At 38.0% G+C, this 27,134-nt stretch overlaps 1 protein-coding gene across 5 annotated transcripts in view; it reads left to right on the plus strand.

The window, feature by feature from the left end:
• The window catches only part of TLE1 (TLE family member 1, transcriptional corepressor), a 72,237-nt gene that overhangs the window by 31,205 nt on the left and 13,898 nt on the right, over positions 1–27,134 (plus strand). For 2 of the 5 annotated variants that reach the window (XM_079331063.1, XM_079331061.1), the window contains exons 7-13: positions 11,488–11,692; positions 12,437–12,453; positions 19,410–19,526; positions 22,515–22,568; positions 24,142–24,294; positions 25,102–25,246; positions 25,943–26,133. In XM_079331063.1, the coding sequence (XP_079187189.1) occupies positions 11,488–11,692; positions 12,437–12,453; positions 19,410–19,526; positions 22,515–22,568; positions 24,142–24,294; positions 25,102–25,246; positions 25,943–26,133 (882 nt within the window). The remainder of the gene's footprint in view (positions 1–11,487; positions 11,693–12,436; positions 12,454–19,409; positions 19,527–22,514; positions 22,569–24,141; positions 24,295–25,101; positions 25,247–25,942; positions 26,134–27,134) is intronic. The other 3 variants (XM_079331062.1, XM_079331064.1, XM_079331065.1) reach the window with 2 other exon arrangements.

The raw sequence follows: 27,134 nt of genomic DNA on the forward strand, positions 1-27,134 counted from the left end.
AACAGTAGCTAAAAAGGCAAATACATAGATTTGAGGTTAGAAGGTGAGTAATAGCAGGAATTTATGGTTGCCGCAGAAATGAAATGTGCTGGCAGTTTCTGCAGAGCAGAAGCAGTGTGTGCTGACAGCTTCATTCTAGAGACTTCAGGCTTGCATCTGAGTACTCAGAGAAGGCAATATGTACTTGTCTAAAATTAAAGAAAAACTTCGTTCTTGAACTGACTTAGACTGACAGTGACAGAGGAATGTGAATGGTTTCAGAAAACCAGCCTTTGTCTTGTCTGGGCCAGGAGATTTTAAGGTCATTTTCTGTGACTTAGACTTTGTTCTGAATTTGTTACTTAATTTTGGAGTCTGGGAAGTCCTTTGGTGGTGACATGTTTTCCTGAGCAAGGATAAATTTTTTCTGTGGTGACTCTGACTCTACTCTTCCTGTCCTGTGGCATCTTTTTCTATAAAGACTTGTCTGACTCTTCCATTGTGGCAGTCCTTTTCTCCTGATTGCCTTCAACTTTACTGTTTATTCCTTATTTCTTCAGAATTTGGCCTAAGAAAAGAAAAAAAACCACAACATAATTTTATCTAAGTTAAGAACAAGGCAAATAAGGTAATTTATACAAGGGCCCTTAAAAACATGGTCTTCTGCTTAATTTCTATTTGGCTTTTTTGGTTGTAGTTTTTTTTGGGGTTTTTTTGTTTTGGTTTTTTTTTTTTTTTTTTGGCTATGAAGTGTTTGAGACAGGAATTGTTCTTAAACAAGCCCTGGAATACACTTTTATATATGCAAACACACCAAAGATCTATATTTTTATGTAGCAGTATAAAGTGTTGATATCTATGTAACATACATAACGATATATTAGTCATACATTAAGATGTAAAATATTGTGTATGTATCACATAAAATGTGATGGGCTAATGCATAAAAGGTTATACTTCTTTAGTTTGTGGGCTGCTTGTTGTGTGGCTGTACTCATGCTTCAGTGGGTCTGCATGTGGTACAACCTACAGAGTTTTAGGCTGACTTACATTGCCTTAAAGCACGGAGGAAGGAAGAAATCCCTTTTCTGTGGGCAAAAGCCTTTGTGTGTATGCAGCTATAGTAGAGGAGTGTTAATGTACCTTGGGGAGAAGATGTCACTGAACTGGAAGAATTCCATCTGCTGGTGATGCCCTGCATCCTTGCTGCAGGGCTCTGCCTGCATGTGGTGGGATGATCCACAGCATAGGGAGGCTGCTAGTGCAGACCTGCTCTGGTGAAAATCCCAGTCCTGCTGGCAGTGCTATATAATTATTCCCTCTATGATAATGGGAAATCCCACCATTTAAACGTTATCGCTAAAAATTTGTTAAATACTTAATTGCTGATTGCTTTAGTGGAAAAACAGCTGATGGGCTTATTCACTGGGTGTGGTGGCAAATCATTTGGGTGGGGTCACCCACACCTGTCATTTACTGTTTACAAATGTGATTTGAAGTATATTATCTCTTATCTTTTTAATTCTGGTGCCTTGGCTTGCTCTCAAAGATGCCAAAAGGAAAGACAGTGAAACCCACCTGTTTACAGTAAGACAGGAAGGCACAGTGAAGAAAGACTTGCTGCTCAGATTTGTACTAAGGGAAAGATAAGAACCCTTTCTTCCTTGGGATGTGTAATGGTAATGTGGAAATTAATCAATGGTTAGCAAGTTACCCTTGAATGTTAATTTTTAAATGCTTCTTAAATTATATTGGGAAGCATTGAAAACCTGTTTCTTAGTTCTGTAGGTGTAAAACTACAGTATTAAAATTTAGGAGTGGGATGTTGTGATTTAGCAAAAGTACTGTGCATATACTGGTATTGGCTATATAATTAAGAGCAGCCCAAGCATTTCTGGTGTTGGAAGACTTTATTTCTTTTTTTCTCTCCACATTGAAAAAATTCCAAATATCTTGTAAAAGTAGAAAATATTTCATAATATGGGCCAAACAATGCATGTACAGAATCAGAATCAAATAGTGGGTACAGATTGATGGGACCACAGGGGGATGTCTGGTCCAACCTCCCTGCTCAAGCCAGATCATCCCCAGAGCACATGGTGCAGTACTGTGTCCAGATGGTTCGTGAATATCTCCCTTGAGGGAGACACCTTTCTTGGCAACCCATGCTGGTCACCTGCACGGTAAGGAAACTATTCCTTATGTTCAAGTGGAACTTCCTGTGCATCAGTTTGTGCCCATTGCATCTTGTCCTATTGCTCAGCAGCCCTGAGCAGAGCCTGGATCCACCCTCTTCTCTCCCTTCAGACACTCACAGACAATGATGAGCACCTGTCTGTCATCTCCTCTAGAGGCTGAACAGGCCCAGCTCTCTCTGCCTTTCCTTGTATGAGGGGTACTCCATTTCCCTAATCCCCTTAATAACTTGGCTAGACTTCACTACATCTGAGCAGAGGGGCAGGAGTCCTGGCCAGTAGAGGGCTTGCACCCCAAAACACCATTGGCTTTCTTGGCCACCAGGGCACACTGCTAGCTCATGGGCACTTTGTTGTCCACTAGGATCCCAAGGTCCTTCTCCACCAAGTTGCTTTCCAGCAGATCAGCTTCAGCCTGTGCTGGTGCCTGGTCTTTTTCCCCCCCAGTGCAGGACCCTGCATTTGCCTTTACTGAATTTCAGAAGGTTCCTCTCTGATCATCTCTCCAAGGCCTTTCTGAAAGGCTGCACAGCTGTCTGGGGTGTTGGCCACTGCTCCCAGCTTTGTGTCACCAGTGACCTGCTGAGGAGGCATCTGCCTCTTTGTCCAAGTCACTGATGAACAGGTTAAATCATACTGGGGTTATTTTGACCCTGAGGGTGCAGGTTTTCAGCTAAGCTTCATGTTGTTTTGAAGTAGCTTCCTGGATTACTTTGACTACATTGCTGGACTTTCTGTATCTTATTTTTTTTTTTTCTTTTAATAGTTAAAGTGACACAAGGGCTTACTGTACTTAGAATCACTGTATCTGTGGAGTACTGAAATACAACTTCTCTTTTTATTTCAGTTACCTTACAGCTGAAATTATTTGTGAAAAAAAGACTGTTTGGGGAATGTGTGTGGCAAGCTGCCTTTCTGTTTTATGAGAGGCAATTTATACAACCCTTTACTGCTTAAAAATGTTGTTGTGCAATTGATACTTACTACTGTGGTTTGTGTTGTCTGAACAAGCGAAAACAGGAAATGGGAAAAAACTTTGAAGAGCTTTCTGTTCAGAAATATAATAAACTTGAGGTAACTTGTATCTTCTTTCTGACTTAGATATTTGCTTTTTTTCTGACATAAATTCTTTTCCCAATAAAGATGTAGGGTTTCGTTTGTTTTTTTGTTGGAGTGGAAAATCAGTGTGAAGACCCCAAGACACTATCCTATACATCTCCTTCAATATAGCATGAAAAAGAAACAAGATTTTACCCATGAGACAGTGGGCCTTTAAATAATGCCACTGCCACACAAATTCTGTATGTGTCATGTATACAACTTTGAATAGCTTTTGCCAATGTTGTCCTTTTATGGACTTAAATTTCTGTATTACAATGACATTTCATGTGGTTTATGGACGGAGAAGACTTGCTGAAGACACTGTTCTTTGTTTCTGAAGGGACATTCTCTTCCCACATTGGGCACTGTGGCTTGTTCTCATAAGGATAGTTTTCAAACAACTATTGCAATCCCACATTCTTGGCTCATTAGCTAGACATGCAGTGGTGGGCACTTTAAAGTTTGTTTACTGTTGAAAAGTGTGGCTTTCTTCCTGTCAGAATATAGGATTTAAGAAACAAGGAAACCGATTTGACCAAAATAGATATTTCAAAGGAAGTAGTTAATTATAGTAGTACTTATTCATTTTTCTAAAACTTGTTTTAACGGGGAGACAACAGTAAGCAGTAAGAATTGGTGCATGATCTAGTGGCAGACCTGTCACTAGCAGGGGGCTACAAAGATGATTAAGGAACTGGAGCACCTCACTTGTGAGGAAAGGCTTACAGATTTGGGCCTGTTCAGCCTCGAGAGGAGGTGATTGAGAGGAGTCCTCATTGATGTCTGTCAGTTTCTGAAGGGAGGTGTCAGAGGATGGATCCAGGCTCTGCTTGGTGGTGCTGAGCAATAGAACAAGAGGCAATGAGCACAAATTGATGCCCAGGAAGTTTCATTTGAATATGAGGATGAACTTCTTTACTTTGTGTGTGACCCAGTGCTGGAACAGATTGTCCAGAGAAGCTGTGGAGTCTCCCTCACTGGAGATAATCAAGAACTGTCTGGACTCAATTGTGTGCCATGTGCTCTGGGGTGGCCTGGCTTGAGCAGGGAGGCTGGACCAGGGCTGTGGTCCCTCAAAGCCTCAGGCATTCTGTGATTCTGCTGTTTGTGAATCATGAAATTGGTAATGTTGGAAAAGACCACTGGAGGTCATCTGATCTACTTGCCCCTGCTCAAACAGTACCACTTAGGGCCAGTTATACAGGACCAGATGGGTGTGTTCAAGGATGAAGTCTCCAAAGCTCCCTGGGTAGCAAGGGCTCAGTCAAAAATGAGTGTGTTCAAATGTTCAAGGCCACCCTCCCATGTTTTAGTCTAGTATGCCATATGAGGAGGGGCTGAGAGGCCTGGGACTATTTACCCATCTCTAGACATATTGTTGGATGCTCTCTGTTTTGTTCATGTCTCTTGTAAGGAAAATCCCAGAACAAGACATAGTAATCCAGCTGTAGTTTCAACAGTGATAAGTGGAGAAGAAGGATCCCTCCCTAGACCTGCTGCAATACTTTGTCTAATGCATCCCAGAATGGCATTCAGCTGCTTTTCCACAAGGGAATTATGCTACTGGCTCATGCATGATTTGGTGTGGAAGGACCTTTTCTGCAAAACTGCTTTTCAGCTGTGTGGACCCCAGTGTATATGAATTTAGGGGATTCTTCTTCCTGGTGTAGGATATTGCACTTGCCCTTGTTGAATGTCATGAGATTCCTGTGAGTCCATTTTTCCAGCCTGTTGAGTTCTCTGTGAATGTTATCACAGCTGTCTGGTGTATCAGCCACTCTTCACAGTTGTGTACTGTCAGCAAAAAAAAGCAAACTCGGACCTTAAGTTTTGTAAATTGCTGCAGTGGTACTGAAGATTAGGGTTGAAATAGGTCAGAAGGAAGTGTCATGTGGGAATTAACACACTTTGTGGGGTGATATTATCAAAGGAAAAGAAATATGTAGAAGCAACCAGAAGGAAACATGACAGCTACTGCCAAAGCAACATAGGGAAATGGAGCAGTAAGCAGTTACTATTTGATATTTCATAAATAAACCTGTTCAGCTATGATACAGAGGCTTGGATTGGAAGAAACATTCAAAGATCAAGCCCAAACTCTCTACCGTGGGCAGAGACACCATCCACAAGACAGGTTGCTCAAAATCCCATCTAATCTGAGTTTGAGCACTTCCACGGATGGAGTAGCCAGTGTCTCACCAGTCACAACATAAAAAGTTTTATCATTGTGTCCAATATAAATTTACCATCTTTCAGTGTAAAGCCATAGCCTCTTGCTCTGCAGCTACAGTCCAGTAAAAAGTGTCTTTCTATTTTCTTACAGACCCACTTTGTATATAAAGATCACAGTAAGGTGTCCCTAGAGCCTTCAGGCTGAACAGCCCCAACTTTGTATTTTTTAATTAGGAAAGGTGTCCCAGCCCTCTTGAATCATTTTTGTGCATCTTCTCTGAACCTGCTGTAGCAGGTTAATGTCTTTCTTGCACTCTGGACCCCAGCAGCAGGGCATGGTACTCCAGTAGGCATCTCATGAAGTAGAGGGAAGAAGGACAAATCACTTCCTTTGACCTACTGGCCAAATTCTTTTGATGGAGCCCAGGATACAGCTGACTTTCTGGGCTGCAGATGCAATAAACCAATGATTTATCTTCTAGCACCTGTGAGTTCTTTTCAGTAGGGCCATCCCCAAGCCCTTCCTCCCCCAGTCTAGAAGTTGTCTCAGGTGCCAGACATTGTGTTTGGCCTTGGAACCTCATGAGATGATCCCACCTCTCAGGCCTGTCAACGTCTATCTCGATGTCACCCCTTTCCTTAAGTCAATGAATTCCACTGCACAGCTTGGTGTCATCTGCAAACTTGCAGAGACCACAGTCAGTGCTACTACCTGTGTTTTTAATGAAGATGTTGGGTGGTGTTGGTCACATTTTGCATCACAAAGAAAGAGACACCACTAGTTACTGCTTTCCACAGAGGTGTGAAGCTGTTGACTCTTCGAGTTAAGTTTCATTGGCTCTTCACATGCAGTCATCCATCCAGTCCTCATCCAGGTAATAATCCATCCCTCAATGCACTATTTCTTTGAGTGGCAAGAATTTTGTGAGGGGTCATAACAAAGACATGCCAGAAGTCTTAAACAGATGGCATCTTTTTTTCTTCCCATGGATACAGTCACTGTTTGTAGAAGAATGTGAATATATTCTTCCAAGTGATTGTTTGTTGTCCTGAAATATTTTCTTGCCTATAGCTGTAATACTCTTTAGAAAGTACTTACAGAAATTTAAATGTAAGTATTAATTAACGACTTAAGAGTGTCTTCTGAGTTTGCTCATGTCAAATTTGACTGCTGATACTGTGAGTTGTGCATACAGGGTTTCTGGTTTTTGTGTGAAGAAAGAAAAAAAATGGGTTGTGACAGGAGTAACTCATCATTTTGAGTTATTTCCTTTTTTCGACAGGTTGTATTTGCAATACTGGTTTTAAGAATATTTCTAAACAGTGAGAGAAAAGGTTATTCCTTGATCACCTGTATGTGCTAAGACACTGGCCCTCTTGTGTTTGTTTGCCACAGATATTTGATGCAGGCTCTCACTTTTTTATGAAATGAAGTGAATATGATAATGAAACTGAACATAGTAATGCATATTTTTCTCTCATATCCTTCTGTCTGCTTGATCTGAAAAAAAATCACATTTCTCCTGTTTTACAAAAGTTGCCATGAAATATCATCCTTTACATTTAGTTCTCTAAATGACTTATGTTTTCCAGATATTTTTTCAGAACACCTCTGTGGAGCTTGGGCATCTGTTCATCATCATCAACAGCTAACTGTTGATAATATTACTTGATACTGGTGCTGATAATATTTTGGAAAATAAAAAGAAACTGTTTATTTTTCAAGCATTTATTTAGAAAAATCACAAGAGAAGACAGCTATTGTATTTTGGGACAAAATATAACCTTTTTTTCCACTGTTCATTTACAATCACATTTGAATTTTTAATTCAGTGCTTTTCAAGAGATACAGAAAAGTGCATCGTATATCTGTTTAAGAACAGAAGAATGCTCTAAGTGCTTAATGACACAGGTTAAAAATCATGTATTTAAGTGAAAAAGGTTCTAAAGTAAAATCACATGTTTGATTTTAAGAAGTTAAAATCGACAGAGCTGCTTTAAGGTGAGGAGTGGTGTTGTAAGAGCTTGTTCTCTATCCTTATGAGCAAGTAGCCTAAGGGAGATCTGTCACTCTTTAATTGTAGAAACTATTTCACAAAGATATACTAACTCTGTCTTTGGAAGTTTTTGTCAGAGATTAAATATGTAATTCCACATTTAAAGTCTTGATTAAAGATCTCTTCATAGCTAGACTTTGGCTACAATGTGGGAGATAAAAAGCTGTACTACCTTTAAAATTGTTAGGAGGTGCTTGCTCGGCGACACCAATGCTGTTTTTTATATGCCGAGTTTTGGGGCTTTATGGTTTGGTCATGGAGACACTGGGAAATAAAAATCGGAGACAATAAAACCTACATCTAAACAGTATAGTAATACGAGTTTCTAATTCCTTTTCTGCCTTTCAAATATGAACTTCTGGGTTTGCAACAAAATGGTGGGTAAACTACTGATATTTTTAAAATCACTGCTGTGGCTAATTATCTTAAGTGCAGTCACTTTAGTATGCATCATTGCACTCCTCTCTACCTTCCCACTTTCCTCTGAAAGTGGACACAGCCTTTGCTCTGCAAGTAATGATAATAATTGGTAGTAAGACAGACCTGTTACTCATCCTTTTTTGAACACGTTTCTTATGGCAGATGTCTAGTTTTTAATTAACTGCTAATGAACATGCCTAGTAGACCATGATACTGCTGCCAACCTACTCCATTTTATATCTCACTGCTGCTAAGCTCTTAAAAGGTTACAGAGCAGGCATTAGTGTCTTTGAAGTGATGGGAAAGTGATTATATGCATAACATAATTGTTTGTAGGATCTTCTATGGCAAATGTTTAGTTACTAAATACATCTGGTGAGCATCTTGCTGTTATCCCTCTCCCTGGTCTTTAATTTCTTCCTTTGTGTGCAGCACATATTCATTTTTTTCCCCTTCTACAAAGATAATACAATATGCTTTTTAAAATTAAAGATTTTTTAAATAAAAATATGAACTTCTGGAAAGGATCATTTTTGTGGATAATCCCTCATCTCTTAGGGAGAACTTTAAACCTATTGTGAATAAATAACATCTAAACAATAAATCAGTATATTCAAGTCCTAAACAGCAAAGAACATCAGATAATCATGAGATCATGACAAAACTTTGGAGACTTAAAAGACTATGATCAGGCTTTCAGTCTTAAGTCAGTTTCCTGTATTTATGTGCAGTATTTATAGTTCTTTATGTGCCATGCCTGTAAGTAACCATTTGCAAAGCTGCAAAAACGTGCAGAGCAGCTTTGCCATGCACTTGCAGATCTCCCACCACACCTTGCCCATTGCTCCCCACAGTCTGGGTGCAACACCACCAGTGAACACAGCCCTCACTCTCACTTTAGAACCTTTAATAGGGCATTAATCTGGTCCTTGTTTCTCAGCTTTCATAATGCACGGTGTGCAGGCTACAAACCAGAGCCAGGGAAGGGTAGGTAATGTGCCCCTGATAATTCCTGGAATGTTAACCTGTGCTTCCTGAAATCAAGTGGGTTAACTTGTTTGCTAATTGAACCAAGTGGGAGAGGGATGAGTAAGGTTTATCTTCCCTCACTTTCCAAATGGTAGGGACAAGAATGGAAACAATTTAAGTCCTGCTCCCTGTTTTGACTTTCCCCCAGTCATGCTGCAAAAGAAGCTAGTTTGAATTTGTTGGAGAAGGCAGGAGGCTTTTCTCCATGAAACTAGTTTGGAAGAAATAAATTGCTGTTTATTCTTAGGCAGTTTCACCCCAAGACTGGATAATGTGGGGTGATAGTGCAGCTGGGGATAAGTAAGACCAATGCCAAGAGTGCTGCACTGTCCTGCTGATTCATGTGTCCTCAAAGCTAGAGCACAGATGACTGACCTGGTTGAAGTGGTCAATGAGGAAGGAGGTGACTAGATTACCATCCCTGAGAGAGGCTGCCAAGACATTGGGTTATTACCTGTTTTGAGGAAATGTGCCAGAAACTACTAAAGTCTTGTTAAAGTCTGTGGGGAGGGATGTCATATTGTTTTGTAGAAACTGGATGCAAAAAACAAAACCCCCACACCCAACCTCTGCAGTCCTGTCAGACCTTACAGTGCTCCTTACTGATAGTTCTTCAGTTAAGTGATGCTTCACTAGCAAAAATTGTTTGATATTGCAGAAAGCAGTCTATTGCGTTTACTACTTAAAATCAAAATAATTCCTAATGCTTCCTTCAAAATGTTGCCTTTTGTGTTGTTGTAAACATGTTAAATTAGAAGAATAAGAAATACTTCTCTTTTACCTTGTGTTGTAAACATACTAAAAAGAGTGGTGATCAGATGTATGTTTTGAAGTGTAGACTAGCATGGCTTTTTATGCAGCACTCACAAATAAATTCCTGATATGCGATGTGACAGATTTGGTAAACATGTGGCTTTATAGAATTGATTAAATGGACTGTGGTAAATTTAAAGATTATTATATATTATTTTATCAAAATATAGGTAAATGATTGCTCCATGACAGTTGGATAACAGAAAAGTGAAAAATTAGCAAGTGCAGTCCAGAGTTCTTGGATGTCAACCCATTGCTGCACAATTTTATAAACAGCTCAAGGCATGTCTTGGGATAGGGTTATGAGAAATAGAAGTGTAGGAGTTCAGTAGATATATATATGTAAATAGTAATAAATGAATTCATTAACCAGTAGAAGTTACACAGGTATTTTTGTTAGTTTGTCTTGAAAAGTCTTCACACCTAAAGAAACAGATTAAATATTTCTGCATTATTTTGAGTTGAGGTTTTTTGCAGTCATGGATGAAATATTGTAAGTCGCATTCCAGGTAGGATTTCAGTAGCTGTCAGAAGTACTGTAACAATTTTGTGTGCTATTACAGGACCACTAGCATTCACCTTGTATTCAGATGTATGTTTATTTGCCTCATTTTTCATCCCATAAATTGGATGGCACTCTAGCTTTTTCCTGGTATCTGCCTTGAGCAGAGGGATAGTGGAGAGTGACCAAGGTGGAGGGGATTGTTCTGTTCTTATGCCCAGAGACAAGCAGGAGAGAGAGGCAGAATATCAGTTAACCTGGAGCAGATTATGGGAACTATGACATAAGATAAAGGTGGTTTTGAAGCTTCATTTTCTAAAAATAACATTTGCTGAGCATTTTGGACAAATTAAATGGAGAGCTGAACTTTGTAAAAATTAATAAAAGCATAAAAGTTTTAGAAAATATCTTAATATTTAAACTATGGGGAAGACATTCTAATGTAAAAATTCTGTTTCTAAAATTGCTTACAGATGATTTAAGCAGATTGGTTACAGGGTTGTATGTCCACTCATTACAATTTTGGTCTTGCAAGATGCTTTCAAAACAGATGGAGGTATTCATTAATATCATGTTTCTTGTTGAGAATTCCATGCTATCTAAAATACCTGGATTTTCAGCTCAAAGCTGGCTTTGAAATAGTGTGTTAAGTCATTAATCATTTCCCTCTTTCCCCTTAAAACTTGGCTAGAATAAAATGCAAATTAAACTTTATTAAATATGATATATAAATATCTTCTACATTTGTATATATTCAGGATAGAAATGTAATTGCTGCTTCCAAATTGGGGGAAGCGAGGGATATGAGTTTAAATTGATCCTGCCACTGAAACTTTTTTTTTTTTTGCAGAGCAGTGATAAGGCTTTGTCTAGAAAGGGAAAGGTGTTTGTTTCTTCTGCTACTGTTCTTTGTTGCCAGAGATGCTTGGTAGGCAGTAGCTGCCCAAAATAATCTATAGGTGCTGAACTTACTCTTCAGGCTGCAAAATAAATATCCAACTAGAGTTTTGGGACAGGAGAAGAGCTGTCCTCAGGCAGCATGATATAATGCAGTGTATATAGTGTGGTGGGTTAAAGGGGAGGGGCTAGATTAAGAAGAAACAAATAAATGTGAAAATCCTCTATAGATTCTCAAAAATTAACCAAACTTCTGCCTTATCCTTCCCAAACCATGTGCTGTGCGTTGTTCTTCTGGGGATGATGGTACCGCTGGGAACAGCAGCAGCAGTTGCAGGCTCAGCACCTCTCCCACGGCCATGGACCTCCAGTGCCTCTAACACCACATCCATCAGGACTTCAGCCTCCAGGAATCCCTCCCCTTGGAAGCAGTGCTGGCCTTCTTGCCCTCTCCAGTGCTTTGGGTGGGCAGTCTCACTTGGCAATAAAAGATGACAAGAAGCATCACGATGCAGACCACCACAGAGGTGAGAGGCATGGCAGGCCTGATTAGGACATTGTCAAATTTGCACATTGCTGCAAATGTGCATCTCTAAAGAATCCAAGTTATATAGAATGAGAAAAAAACTGTTGGCAAACGTTTAAATGTCTGCATATAAACCACAGGAGCAAAATGCAGCTTGGAATTTTTCAATATTTTAAAGGGGATCACTAGGTGTCACCTGCTCTATACTTTGCAGGGCTGTTTGACATCCTGGTAAATGCTCAGCTGTAATATCAGTGGCCTGCACCAAATGGTGAAAAACTGTTAAACTACTTCATGGTGATTTTTATCAAAGAAAGTAATGTTGTTAAATGGGTGGGTGGGAGGGAAGGTAGGCGGAACATGAAGTTAAATTTTTAAGTGAATGTGTTCAAACAAAGGATTTAGATAATTGCATCTGTTACTTCAGTTTCATAAGCTTAAATTCTAGTACTTAGTTAAATATTGGGCAAAATTGCACTTGACTAATTTTTGACAAGAAAATAATTTATTCTGTCATGAAATGAAACTAGGCTTTGTGTATGGTTAAACTGTAAATCATGTTTACAAAATACTGTAATTTTCAGGAAATCACTGTATTAGGAATGTGCAATGACTTATATAAATAAAAGCCATTTTAAAACTGTTTGTGGCTTGTGTTCTAATTTTTCCCCCCTTTTTTATTTCTGTTCTTGCCTCTGTGTCTGAACGGGCATGTCTGTCCATTTCTTGGTTACTGCGGGAGCAGACAGAGAGCCAGGCACAGTAAGTACCAACATTCCTTCTAATATTTCCATTTCCAATAATGTAATTATCAGATGTTGTGCTGTTTGTCTGTTTTGTCCTCCTTTTAGTTATTTTCATGATACAAGGTGTATGTGTTTTCTGTTGTGATAAATCTTGGTTTATGCAGAATACTAGATCATTTGTTTGATAGACTGTATGAAAGAGTTTTGTTTCTGAGCATAATGTTTTAAGGTAAACTTGAACTTTTGCTTATTGGAGGCAAAAAGGGGGCATGTAGCTGCAAATCAAAAAGAGCATAGCAAATACAGCATTTTTAGCCCAGAGTTAAGATTTTTAATCCCTAGGATTTTCAGGAATTAGAGTTGGATAACAGGTGAGAAATTTAAATGTGAGAATTTAAAATGTGTCATGATGGTCTTTGGCCTTAGTAGGTTTTTTTAACTGCATCTGTTTAAGCCATATTAATGTCATTACTTCTTATTTTGTGCTTCAGGTATTACTCCTACAGCAATGCTTTTTTTCCCCTGTAGACATAATTGACGTAATAGAATTGGCCTTTTCTGAAAAGCCCTCTAAAGAAGAACTTGCTGCTTTTCATGCTGCTTTGTTTTGAGTGATATTGCTGTTTTAATCTGTTACAGATGGTCATGTGCAACTTAATGTCAATTCAAGTAGCAAAGCTTATTCTGTTTGTTTGTCAGAGGTGAATTTAGGCTCTGTTTTGCTCCTTTTCTCAATTAGAAAAGACAAGAACTATGAAAAGTTATTTGACAGATAGCTGTACAGTACTAAATTTCTGACTTATTGCTTCTTATTTAATATATTTACAAGGCTTGCTTGACAGTTATTTACTGGAAACTATCTCATATCTTTTGCAGAAGTCTTTTAGTTTTAGATTGCTAAGCAAAAAGCATTCATTTCAGCTTGCTTAATGTTATTAATGACAGAGTCTCTGCAGAAATAATTTTAATCTTGGTTTTTATGGAGTCTCTGACTTATGTCCCACACAGAGCAAAAGGTCCTTAATGCTTCTTTGAGTGCTGGTAGTTGACTGCAGGAATCCCTGGCTATTGATAGCTCTGTGTGTTGATTTGGTTGTTGTTTCCTGTCCTTGTCCTGGTCCCAGCTTCTCCTGCCCTGTCCATCATGTAATTTGGTCAAGGGTTTGAGTTTCAAAGGAGATGCTTAGTGTTGTGAAATTTGAACTCTGAATTCATCTTGTAGCTGAGAATAGTTCTTGCCTGTGGAAGGAGAACTATCAAAAATTCAATCTGGCTTTTGTGTTGTGGGAGAGAGTTGCAGGATCACTTACTATAGATGTAAATTTTATTTAAACTATGTAAAATTGATGCTGCAGTTGCTTCTGTATCCATATGTCTAACTGATGATTGTTTGTTTATTATCTGAAGCAGACTGTTTTTATGCTGAGTTTAATTAACTTTTAAACAGTCTGAGGTTTTATATCATAAATAAATTTTGCCATGTGAATGTACTGAGTTTTGGATACTACACTTTGGTCGTTTGCTTTTTAGTGTAGGATAATACTGAATAGCTAACTTTAACTTTAATAGCTGAATACAGGTGAACTTGAACTTAAAATTGTTTAAATACAGTGTTACATCAAAATCATGACTTAACAGTAAAGGACATCTCCAATGAAATAATAATTCAAAAAATAGTGAAGTTCAACTCTGTGGCTAAAATGATCAGCTGGGAATTACAGGCTCATCAAAATTCTCTAATTCTCTTGTATTTTTGATGGAATTTTTAAAAAGTAGAATATATTTTTAAGCATATTAGGAAATGGGTCTCAAGTACACAAGGGATAGCAGCATGTCTGGTTATTATGTGTGGTTGAAATGACTTTATAACATCTGGATCATCAAGGTAAAATCAATTTGATTTTCAGACTAACATTTTAAAAGTAATGGTGCTGGTAAAAATCCTGACATGCATTCTTTCATCATCCAAGACATCAAATCCCATGCTGTTTGTAAGTTACCTAAATTCACCATGATGTTTTTTGGTATTACTGTGCAGATCTACAGTATGATTTCCATCAAATATGTCCAGCATGACCTTTGAGCACTATTAGTAGAAGCTAACAGCTTGAAATGTTGAAGTTTGAAAAGTTAAAACTTAGTGCTTGTCTAAGGGGTTTTAAATTGAGTTTTTGTGGCATAACATTGAGTTAAAGCATTGTGATCGATTGAAATATATTAATTTTTAAATTAGGTTTGGATTTTTTTAAGTCTTCCTAAATAAATGGGCAGTCACAAACTATTATATATTACATGTCTAGAAATACACCAAAATTACTGAAATTCTTGTATTTATAAATTAATATAAAGACATGGTTTCTTTTTTTTTTTTTATTTTGACAGTGTAACTGCTTTGGTTGTATCTAAACAGCAAGGATTATGTTTTTCTTTTATATATTCTCTCAAGTTCCACAAATTTAAATAAAAAAAGTTTTTTTTGTAAATGCATGTTTGTGTAATGTGTAAGAAGGTGTACTTACTACACAAATGCTAAAACTCTTTTGTCAGGTTTAAATTGTATGCCTAGGTGGGTGATGGCTGGTGGCTTTTGGCTCTAACCATCCCAAACTGCATTCTGTTATTGTGCAAATGCAGAGATCCCTTCTACTGTGGCAAATTCAGGCTGCAGGTAGTGAAGGAAGACAAAGGAAGCAAGCTTTGCAACTGAAACTGAAAGCTTTAAGAGATATCAGTATAAAAGAACGTTGATGTCCTACTCATTTTCTTTAGTCAACATACTTGCAGTTGTAGATATCCATTTTATCTCTTGTCTTCCCACTATTCTAGAATCCTGTTTGGATGGCACAGAAATGCAAATGTTTTGATGCACTCTGTTGTAATAGTAATGATTTTCAGACAGTGAAATCTTACTTCATTGTGTGCTTAAGATTTATATTAGTTGGTGTTTATCTTTTGTCCTCATGAAAAAGAGTTTATTTTCTAAGACTTGGGAAGCATTCATAAATTTTCCTGGACATTTTTTGCCTTCATTGTGGAGCGTAAATCCTGCTATTGTTTTGAAAAGCAAATGTTCTTTTCCTACAGCAGAAAAATATTCTATGACCTGAGTTCTCTCTCCTATTCTCCATCTCCCATTCTTGCAGAAGGGGGCCATGAACAACTAACTGTGCTACTTTTTGGAAGATATTATGTGCAAGCTTATTTTGTTTGATATTTAAATTCTTTTGATGGGGGAAGGAAATTCATAAAAGTTGTTATGTGGAGGTTTTGGGTGCTGATCAGCATAGCACAAGTATGTTTCTTGGACATTTTGAAGAAAGAATGGCTCCAGTTTAGGGCAGAGGAGGCTTATATGTAAGAGCTGTGTGTTGCTATGTAGCAGTTTAGTTTGTAGCTGATGGAAGGCAGCATAAGGTTGATGATAAAGGGATAGAGGTGGTCTGGTAAAAAATTCTATGGATACCTTGTTTTTTAATAAACAGTAGCTTGAAAATATTGAAATCAGCCTGTTCCTTGTTAATGTCTTCTGATTGTAAAATCAATATAACTTAAAATGGTGCTTAAAAAGAGGTTGAAGTCAAGTAGCTTTCCATCAGGAGTAATGTGACAACATCTACTGACTTCATAAGTCAGCTTTTGGGTTCTTGATGTGCATGTTTGCAATAAGCATATTGAAGAAATGGAAGTTAATGATTCTGGAGTAGAATAGCTTTGGGTGCAATTTCTTTTGCTTGTCTGGGGGATACTAAAGTCCATCTTCCAGCACCTACTGTATTTCTGTCAGTGAGTCCCAACAAAGAGCAGCTGATGCTTTGGGCGTAGTTGTTAGACTTGATCCTGCTTTGCCTACTCAGCAAGGAATTCCAGCTATTCCTGTCCATTTGTGCATGTCTGTGGATAGCACTCCACAGATAGTGTCAGGGCAGATGTCCTGTGCATGGTTAGAGAAAATAAACACAGAGGCTCCACTGAGCAGAGCAGGCAAGCCCACGCTGGTGACTGGCTGTGATGGCTGTCCTTGGCAGGGATGTGCAGAGTCAGGGAATGACCAAGCACAGAACAAGCCTACCTGTGTGCATATCCTTGGGGAGGGGGCAGTGAGAGAACTAAGGAGCCCAGCACTAGAGAAGATCTTAACTGAGACCAGATCGGTGTGCACAGATGTAATGTAACTGCTCTTATTAAATTGCTGTGATGATCAGCACAAAGTCAGGTGTCAGTTCTGTATGTACTGCTCTGTATGGATTGTCTGTGCTGTATCGTAAGTGGGATAATGGGATAAATGAGATACTGTGTGCTCTCAGCCTGTACCTCTGGCACATGTAGTTGAAGTTTGGAAGTGGTTCCCGAGGGGAGTGGTATGGCAGTCAAAGAGGTGCATTTGAATAATGTGCATTATATTCCTAGCAGGGGACACTTGCCTTCCTTCAGTGCATCACCACTAGGTTTTTGTTTTACATTTGCCTGCTGGTGGTGTCACTGTTTAACTTTTGCTGGCAAAACAGTTACTTGAGGATCACAAGTTGCCTGTTGTACAGCATTTATGTGAATTGGTAATTCTGACAGGAAGCAGTGCTACATTAACCTTTTTATTTTCTTTAGGGACTTGAAGAAAAGAGCTTCATGTGTGTAAAGCAAATAATCAAAAGAAAGAGAAAATGCATAAAACTGATTTTGCAAATGTTGCATTGGTAATCCTTAATAAACTGAACTCTGAAGTGTGAAAGCAATATCCTCAGTCATGTATCTAATCTGTTGAAATCAAGACAAAAACTGGTGCCATGCAGTTTCTCTTTAAGATATAAACTATGCATGTATACATTTTTTTCCCCTTTTTGCATAAGCTGATTATTATTGAAGATCTATCCCAACTGAAAATTTCTGTAGAATTATTTAAAAAAGTATAGCCAAAATAAAAATTCTTGTCCTACTTTTAAAAATAAGTGAGTTGTTAGTAGATGTAGTTAAGAGAACTAAATAGATTACTTTTCTAAAGAGAAGATAATGAGACTGTAATATTGTGAAGCTGTTGCTTCTGTTTTCTGGCTGGCCCTGTTTGATAGTAGACAGTACAGCAAGTAAAAACTCTGCCAGAGCTGAAATGAGGAAAGATGGCTTTTAGTGTGCTGTCCTCACTGCTCCCTGAACCTTAACACTACAAGAGAGAGACATCAATAGCCCAAGGCTTGTATTATCATCTCTTTACCAGTTCTTGTTTGTGTTTTCATTTAAATTTTTCTTCAATGTTCCAGATTTACCATTTGCACTACTTATCTTGCTTCTTAAGGTGTTTCCACTGCTTTTTAAGATGTTTCTACTGCTGCAAATGTGATCGATTCAACATTAACATGTAGAAAAGGAGTATTAATGGTGTTCAGACTAGTGAATCCTTGAATTCATGTGCATCTGGGAGGAGATAAGGGGTTAAATTCCGAATGTATTTGTCAAGGCAATTAGTTCAATGATCCAACAAGCCCACCTTTTAGCTACAAAACATTTCGGTAAAGACATTATTTTGAGCTTCTTTATACTGAATTTCAATAGACCCTCCTATATGCTTTATGTAAGCCCTTTGGCATTTGTTTAGCTTGAATAGTCATGAATAAAAGAGCTTAGAGTTGGCTTTAAAGTGCAGCTTCTGAATTAGTAAAAAGAGGATTCAGATTGCCTTATGTACCCTGTTTCCTTGTCCTTCTCCTTGGGGCTAAACATTTGTGTCTGAGTAAAACTACCTTGATGTCTTCAGGTTTTAAAGGGGAAGCTATTCAGTGCACAGTTCACTGGCTATTTGTATATGTTTGTGATGTATTGCAAGTACATGTCTCTGTCTCTTGGGTGGATCTAAGTATGGCCTTTGAGGGTTTACACTGAAGTACATGTTGGTCTTAGACTTCTCTCTTGAGAGAGATACGTGTATGGATGTAAATGTTTACTTATATATTTATGTGAGCCTATATTTATTTATCTAAGCATGTACTTGGCTTTTAGGATCTAGGCTTACCAGGTCTTTGTGAAAGGAGATTTTTTTCTCAACCCATTCAGTATTGTTCACAGCATTAACACATCACTGAACAAATTGCCCTCTTGCATATGCTAATCCTGCTCTTAAAAGAACTCATTGTAACACATTTTAATGCTTTAGCTGGAACTGAGATGGAGATGGGAATCGGGAATCACAGGCATATCAAATTGTCATGTGACTGAAAAATGTCTAAAATGCTCTTTGGGTCAACAGTTTGTACTTAGCATAACTTAGCATGAATGAAAGCAGTCCATGTAGTTTGAGGAAAAGATTAGTCTTTGCTTTTGTCTTTTGTGTGTGTGTGTTGGCCTCTGTTTTTCAGATCAAGTCTGATTAAGCAACACTTTAGCCTTAATTTCACACTAGTAGTGAATGTTATGCTGGAAGTAAAAATATTTGATCTTTGTTTGCAATACATTTGTTGAAGGAATCCAATTGGAGTTTGCTCCAGCTAACAATTGATTGCTGCATAACTGTATTCAGCAAATGCTTGTTGTTTTAGTCATTAAAGGCAAGCTGCTGTCCATACCAAAGCCCCATCAAACTATGATGTCCTAAAAGTAACTGATCAATCAGATTGTAGTAAATCTTCTATTGCATGAAATCCGAATATTAAAAAAATAATAAAATCACTGTTACTTGCTCATTCATAAACTGCAAAGCCTGCCTTTTCTCCTGAACAATAAATTCAGACGAATTAATTAGTTAAATAAATGGTGACTGACAAGTGAGCTAAACTTTTGATAAGTTCAACAATGAAAAGCCAAGCTTCTTAGAATGCATGAAGCTGTACATGTTTGCCTGGAGGACTTTGTTTTGAATTAAATTGAATTAAAGACTAAGTAGGCATCACATTTCTAAAGCATCTATCACATCAGTTTGAGTTTTTAAGAATATATGAAGGAATCATAAAAGGGGTTTTGGATTGACCTTGTTTTTTGTCTTTACAGAGTAATTCTCTGTTGGTCCCTGACAGTCTACGAAGCACAGATAAACGCAGGAATGGCCCTGAATATGCCAATGACATCAAAAAGAGAAAGGTGGATGATAAGGATTCCAGCCACTATGTAAGCAAATCTGTGTCAAGGAAATGATTAATTTATTTGCACATACCGTGCTTGTATGAGGAGTAAAAGAGCTGTGAATCACAAAACAACTTTTTTCTGGCTGAAGTAGTACATGAATATATGTGCCAGAGAGACACAAGATTCAGACTGTGGGAAGAGAAGTGACTCAGGAGTTTGGGATATTGTGGAGTAATAGTCCTCAATAGGAGTAGTTCTTTGGGATCCAGTGTGCTCTGGGGCATTTTTCAGAGTTTGAATTATATTCTTTCTGGACTACTCTAGAAACTGCAGGTTTGTTTGAAATGGAGGATTTTTTTATTGAGAGGAGTTTGGTAAATTTTAATGATAAGTAGCTATTACCATGCTGAGAGTCAGTTACCATTACAAATTGCCTATGCTGTCAGGCTGTCCCAACTTAAGGAAGTTTAGTTTTGGCTGATATGGCAATTTAAGCAGAAGGCAAATTGAAGTGTTGAAAGTTCAGAGTTTTGTGTTCTGCATTTTTTACTAGCTTGCTTGTTTTTTATTTCAAAGAGACACTTCAGTACAACAATGGATGTGTACATCAGAAGGTTCACAGGCTTTCCACTTCAAGTCTAGATGCTCAGCCAAAACACAAGATGGTACTTGAACTGGCCTAAGGGACTAGGACTGGTGTGAGAGAGTACTGAAAAACAAAATTTGAATCTAATACTGTATTTTGACATAGCAGTAATGTGGCAAAATCTCCAGTTTATGTGATTCAGATCACTAATTAGTTCTTGGTTACTGAAACCTGTGAGAAAATTAGGGACCATTTTATTTTCTCAGTATTTGGTAGGGTAATTTTAATTTCTCTCCACTTGGATAATATCTTTGAGCAGCTTTTAGATATTTTAGTGCTGCTAATGGTTTTACAAGTTGTATTTCCACCACTTTCAAATAATAATATTTTGATTACAAAAAGATTTGGGAAACTTCCCCATGTTACTCTCTTAACTTTAAGGTTTTTATACTCTATTGGTATTTTTCATTTTAAATATTTTGAGATTAAGCATTCTTAAGATGCACTTGATATAAAAAGGAAGAAAAAGTTTAACTTGTTTTTCTTGTGTTTCTACTGTAAAGAAATGTAAAGGATGCTATTGCACAGTAGAAGCAGTTTTAAACCCACATTTTAATTATGTTTCTACCCACTGTTTATCTGAAATGGATTTGAAAGCTAAAGGCAGCATCAAATTAAACAATGGAGCAAAGCAAGGATATTTGAAAGTTCCAGATTTATTCTGATCTTGAAGATGATATTTTTTTTTTTAATGGTCCACTGATTAAGCAGATACAGAGCTGCTGATTTTGAGATCATTTTAGATTAATCCCTTGTAGGGACAAGGAAATACTGTTTTTGTCCAAAGGGGAATAAATGAGTTGTAGGACATGTAGCTTTTGGAGTAAATATGAAAAGTTGAGGTTTTATTCCTATTTTTAACTTTTGCTTAATATGAAAATTAGTACCTGTGTAGTTTCAGTGTGTGACTTTACTAATAAAGTCTGATATTAGTAGAAGTTACAGGCGATGCCTTTAATAATCCCAGGAAATTTCTATTTATTAAGATGACAAAGTCAGTGGGTTTCACTTAAAATTGCTTTTCAACTAATTTTGCTCTCCTCCAGATGGGCATTTCTGCCAAACAAGTGTCCCCATCTCCCCCACTGTCCCAGCAGTCTGGGTGCTTCATACTTCTCAAGAGGTGGAGCTAAAGCTTTCCTGTCCTTCCTTTGCACCTGCTGATTGTGTAGCTGCCTGGGTGACCATTCTGTGTCCAATGGCACTCTTGGATCCCTGATATTGTTTGTGGTATTTCTTGGAGCTAGGTTCACCTGTTAACAGAAGAAAAGGATTGAAATTACCTGTTGGTTAGGGTTTTTTGTTTTTTGTTGGTTTTTGTTTTAAGTTGGGTTCTTGGGTTTTTTTTGTTGGTTGGTTGGTTTAGAGTTTTTTGTTGGGTTAGTTTTGGGTGGCTTTGTTTCTTTTTGGTCTTTTAAAGCATTGTGGCCTAAAGTGTGAGGAAGGATCTAGTGTTACATGTGAAATATCAGACGCTTTGGAAGCAAGGGATGGAGGACAGTTGAGCAATCTTGTATGTCTGGTTTGTTTGTGCAGAACCTTTTTAACTAAAAGTACTTTGTTCTTTCAAAAAAATTAAAGTTTTGACATTCACTTAATTTCTTTGTTTGATTTTGAGTAAAGACTCACCTTCTGATTGAAATACTCTATGGTACTGTGAAAATCACTAGACCTCTGTGTATCAGATGTGTCTGATGAGATATCCTGTCCTCTGGGGAGAGGGACCAGGAGGCACTACAGTAACAGCAGTCATTAGTAGGCCAGCTCAGGTGAACATAAATCTAAGTGAAACAGGCAAAATGCAGCTTGACAAGCTGGTAGAACATTTCTGTTTAGGAATGTCCAAGTGTTTTGCTTTTCTTGGGCAGAAATGTTGAAATGCCTTGGCATTTCTGAAGTTTTTTCTTCCCAGAACCTTTGATTTCAAAGCTTGCCTTTCTGAAAAAAGGGGAAAAATGTTACTGTCATTTTAAGGAAGATGATTCATCATACATGCCAAAAAGCTGGGATCTGGGTTTTTTTGGTGTTTTTCCAAGTATGAGCAAGCAGTACTTTATCTAAATTAAGTACTTTATCTAAATTAGTGTATGAACAGAGTACCTTTCTCTTTTAGGAGTAGTGGTAACACTGTTTATGATGGTAATAAGAAGGGGTTTTGGACCATCTTGCACTGATGGTGAGATCCCCACCTTTCAACTATTGTAGCAGAAAAAAGGTGTTGTGTTTCTGTTTTCATTGTTCTCCCTATTGCTAATAACTTAATGAAAGGCTGTTTGTTTTTTGTTTGGGAAAAACAAAAAATGTCTGAGTAGATGCATAGTCTTTCTGTCTGGGCTCTTACTGTACTAATTGAAATGAACACTATATTTATTTATTTTTAATAGGACAGTGATGGGGACAAGAGTGACGATAACTTGGTTGTAGATGTATCCAATGAGGTAACTTTTTTCATTTTTGTAGTCTTGACATTTGCCCAAAGGTGAAAGGAAAAGTACATGTATTTGTTAGAAGAAAAATAATCCTCTGTGTGGATATGTATAAGTATTCACTTCTCCTTTTTATTAGTACTGTGTCTTCCTCTGAGTTTTATCTGGTTGCCTTCTCAACTTTTCTTCTGCTGCTCTGTCTGGGTCTATTCTCTCCACAGTTAACATTCTGACACTTCACAGCTGCTCTGTAATGTAGAGGGTTGTAGTGAAGCATATGTGGAAGGCAGAGGTTTTCAAACTACTGTCTTTGAATGAAAAAGGAAGATACTATCTAGTGTTGAATTTCATAGTTACTAAAAAATATACACTAAAAATTCCTTGTATTTTAATCTCCTATGTTAAAGACATTTTCCAGAAATATTAGGTATTTTTTAGGATGAAGTTAGTTTACAAGATTTTCCAAAGATTGTAGACACTTTTTTTCCCAAGGGCTAAGATTTGGTAATGGTATCAAGGTAAAGGGATGGGTGCTCCCTTTTGTTCATCATTTATTTCATACAAGACACAGATCTAGGAAGCCTGAATATGGTAGTGAGATTCTTCAGGTCTGTGAAAATCACAGAGAGAGAAGCTGATAGATAGGTGCCCTCAGTAGCTTGAGGTGCCCAAACCATGTAGAAAAATAGAAATCCAACTAGTGATTTTACTAATCCTTTCAGAAAGTCTGCTTACAATGAAACTGCTCAATAATCAGTTGGTGGACTTACTGCCCTTTTGTGAGGTGTGATTTCTCCCTGGTGCTATTCTTATGAACCAAAGGAGCGTGGAGAACCTGCAGAGCTCTGATAGCATTCTAACTCATGGGGCTGGCTATTTCAAGTTAAAGTAAATGCACAAAGTACCTCTGGAACAGAGAAGAATAGTCACCTGAGAGGTGATTTCAATTTTCCTGTATATGTAAGTGGCAAGGCCATTGCAGATGGTGTTTAGCAAAAATGTGACAGCTGTTACGGCACAGAAAGATCCCAGTATGGGCCATTCCACTTAAGAGTTGGACTCGATGATCCTTGTGTGTCTCTTCCAACTCAAAATACTCTGAAATCTATGAAGGCATGTGTCTATCTCTGCTTCTGAAGGTAGAGATGAGCAAGGTCTTTATCACCTAAAAGAGGTTATTAAAATGTTTATTGAAACTTGCAGAGCATGGAAAACATACATGCTAAAAACAGTGTCAGGTTACTGCAGTTTCTGTTGGTTTTCCTTGCTCTTACCACATTTTCCACACTTTCTTTAGTTTGTGCTTAGATGCTTTGCAAGCTCTGTGCTTGAAAACGGTTTATGATTGCATGCAGTGTAAAATAAAAACAGATTGCTTATTATATGACTTTACTTACTTCTCTAGGCTGATGAAGGAATTTCAGATTTTTTCCTAAAAAGATTACATTGCGTCATGTCATTTGCACTTACTGCTTCAATTCTTCTTGTTTTTTTGTTGTTTTTTTTCCCCATAGACTCCTTAGTAGTATCTGTGTACAAGTTTATGACATGGTTCTACGCTGTTCTTCCCTTCCCACTGTTTTAGGATCCTTCTTCCCCAAGGGCAAGTCCCACTCATTCACCACGTGAAAACGGTATAGACAAAACCCGCCTGCTGAAGAAGGATGCTTCCAGCAGTCCAGCATCTACAGCCTCTTCAGGGAGTTCCACTTCCCTCAAATCCAAAGAAATGGGTCTGGTAGGTTGCAGACTGTGGTCTGCATAGTCTTCTTTCTTGTAAAAATCTAACTCTCCACTCTTCTGTAACTACCTGTGGCACAAATTATTTGAGGCTGAAATTTGCTACTGTTCTTCCAGATCTTTAAAGTAGTATTGAGCTTTCCTCCTCAGCAGTATTTTGTGCCTTGTTATGATTTCTCATTTCCTACATTTCTGTCAAATGAGTTGCAAATTTATTCCAATGTACAAGAGTTGCTTAAGCCTTGGTTTGGGTTTTTTTGGGAGCAATAACTTATGGTTTAACATGGCCTGTATACAGTCACTAAGTTCTTCAGGCTTTTGATAAACTCTTCTAAATAAGCTGTTAATCCTTGGAAATTTTTTCTGGTAGTATCACTAATAACTTGATCTGATTCTCTGTAACTTCTGTATCATGTTTTTTTGAAACTATCAACTATGGTGGTATTTTGGTTTTGTAGTTAGATTTTTTTGTGTCTAATAATTAAGATATTAATGATTTCAAACTAAAATTGTTTGTATTTCCATACTGTATTTTCTTGAAGAAAAAAATGAGCTCAGGCATTTTTTTTTATGTCAGTAGAAAAGGAAAAATAACTTTCTACGTTTCTTATTTTAATTTTGGCAGCAGTCAAAAAGGTCAACATTTCTCTCTCACGAGTTAATGTTGTCAGCATTGTGTGGATTTATGAAAATTGGCTGAGGGACTGGGTAGTAGGTGCCCAGCATCCCAGCTGCTGTTGTGATAAATTGTATAATATGGCCTGGATTAAAAATAATACTCATTTAATTTGTTTAATGATACCAGCATGAAAAAGCCAGCACGCCTGTTCTGAAATCCAGCACACCAACTCCTCGAGGTGATGTGCCAACCCCAGGCACTAGTGCAACTCCAGGACTCCGTCCAGGCCTTGGCAAACCTCCAACAATGGACCCTCTGGTTAACCAAGCTGGTAAATGCATTACCTCATGTGTTTTTATGGTTCCAAAATTAATCTTTTTTACACATGTGACTGTTAACTAAATATATTGCTTTGTTCTTGGTATCAAGAGAGGGCTTGATGAGAAGCAGATGTTTGGATTATCAGGAGTTTGAATATCTTTCTGTCTCTTAGTCGTCTTTGTTTACTTTTGTCTTTATCTTTTTTTGCAAATAATCCACAGACCGAATGCAATATAAAAAGACTTCTCAGAAGTTTCTAGTACTTATTCTGCATGCAATCTCTTCCACAGTCTTTGTCTGAGTCTACTAATATTTGCTGCAGTGCACAGCTTGACAAATGCCGGGGGAAGTTTACTTTTGCTATTCAGGCTGGTACACACAGTTGCTTCAGACATGAGCTGTGTAAACCATGTCTGTCAGCTTTACTGCTTAATTTGGCAAAGAAGAGATTAATGTAAACAGGGGAATATTACAGAAATGGAAATTGGTAATGCTAGAAGAGATTGCTAGAAGTAATCAGCAAGTTCAGACTCCAGTAGATCTTATTTACACTGAAAAGAGCCGGTGGTACTGACAGATTAAGGCAATGTTTCTTGACAGTGTGTGAGAGGGGTAGGCGAGGTATTTTAGAGGAGAGAGAAAAAAGGGCTTCTTTCCTGTAGGCAGGAGTAGATAAATAAACCCTCTTGATTTCATTACTCTGCAGCTGCAGGTTTGCGGACCCCGTTGGCGGTTCCGGGCCCGTACCCCGCTCCGTTTGGAATGGTACCTCATGCTGGCATGAACGGAGAGTTAACCAGTCCAGGGGCAGCCTATGCCAGTCTGCACAATATGTCACCCCAGATGAGTGCTGCTGCTGCTGCAGCTGCCGTGGTTGCCTATGGAAGATCTCCTATGGTAGGCCATACGTTGCATGCAGTCTGAGTCCTGCGAGTTGCGGTTCACTGAGAAAAGCAACATGCTTCATTTAGCACTGCAGAATCCCCAGCTCATAACAGTGCCAGAGGCTTGACAGCTTCACTGCGTGCTTCACTGCATGCTTCACTTTGCTGTGTGGCTGAAGAAACAAATCTGCACCTTGAAAACAAAGAATCTCAGTGTATTAATGTATGTTTTCTTTTTGTCCTTCACATTCATCAGGGCTTTAACTGATGAATAAATGCCTAAAAATTATTCTGTGCTACTGTAAATGAAAAACTAGCTCCAGTAGACACAAAGTAATTCACTGTAGCTGTGGACATCTGCTTTTTTGTTGCTGAACCACATTTGTGTCCCATATAGACATAACAAATTAATCTTGAAGTATGCAAAAGTCTTTTTATCTGGGTCTCTGTCACTGTATTTTGTTGTTGGCTTTTTTGTGGAAATCAGCCTGAGAAGGTGGTCAATACCTGTTTTGGAGCTTTGAGATCAGGTGTGTTTAGAAGAGTTTCTGTTGGGGGTGTAGTAAGTAAATGGAACCTGGTAATTACAGTGGCTGTCACACAAAATAACTTGGGGCCTGATTCTGCAAATATGAGCTTGATGGCAGCTTTCTGCTTAGACAGACTTACCTACTTGTAAATTTGCAAAATTGGAATTATGCCTGTCAACTTCTCATTGCTGTTTGTATGACCACTTTTTTCAAACAGGGCTTTTATGTGAAAGCACACAAATTTTGAATAGCCTACGCCCTCCTTTTAAAGCAATAACAATATTTATTCTAGTATAATGTTCAGAAGAAAAACTAAGTCTTTTTGGTCCAAAATTTCTGCTTGGATTATATAATAAAATTACTCATGATATAAAGATTCAGTGGAATTGCAGCATGTAAAGAGAATGAAGTTTTTTTTAAGCTGTGGAGAAGTTTGTTTGCACCCCCAGTGTGTCTCTGTGAGAGAGCTGTGGAGGCAGTGAGA

This window comes from Erithacus rubecula (assembly GCF_903797595.1).
Source record: "Erithacus rubecula genome assembly, contig: SUPER_Z_unloc_2, whole genome shotgun sequence".
NCBI lineage: Eukaryota > Metazoa > Chordata > Aves > Passeriformes > Muscicapidae > Erithacus > Erithacus rubecula.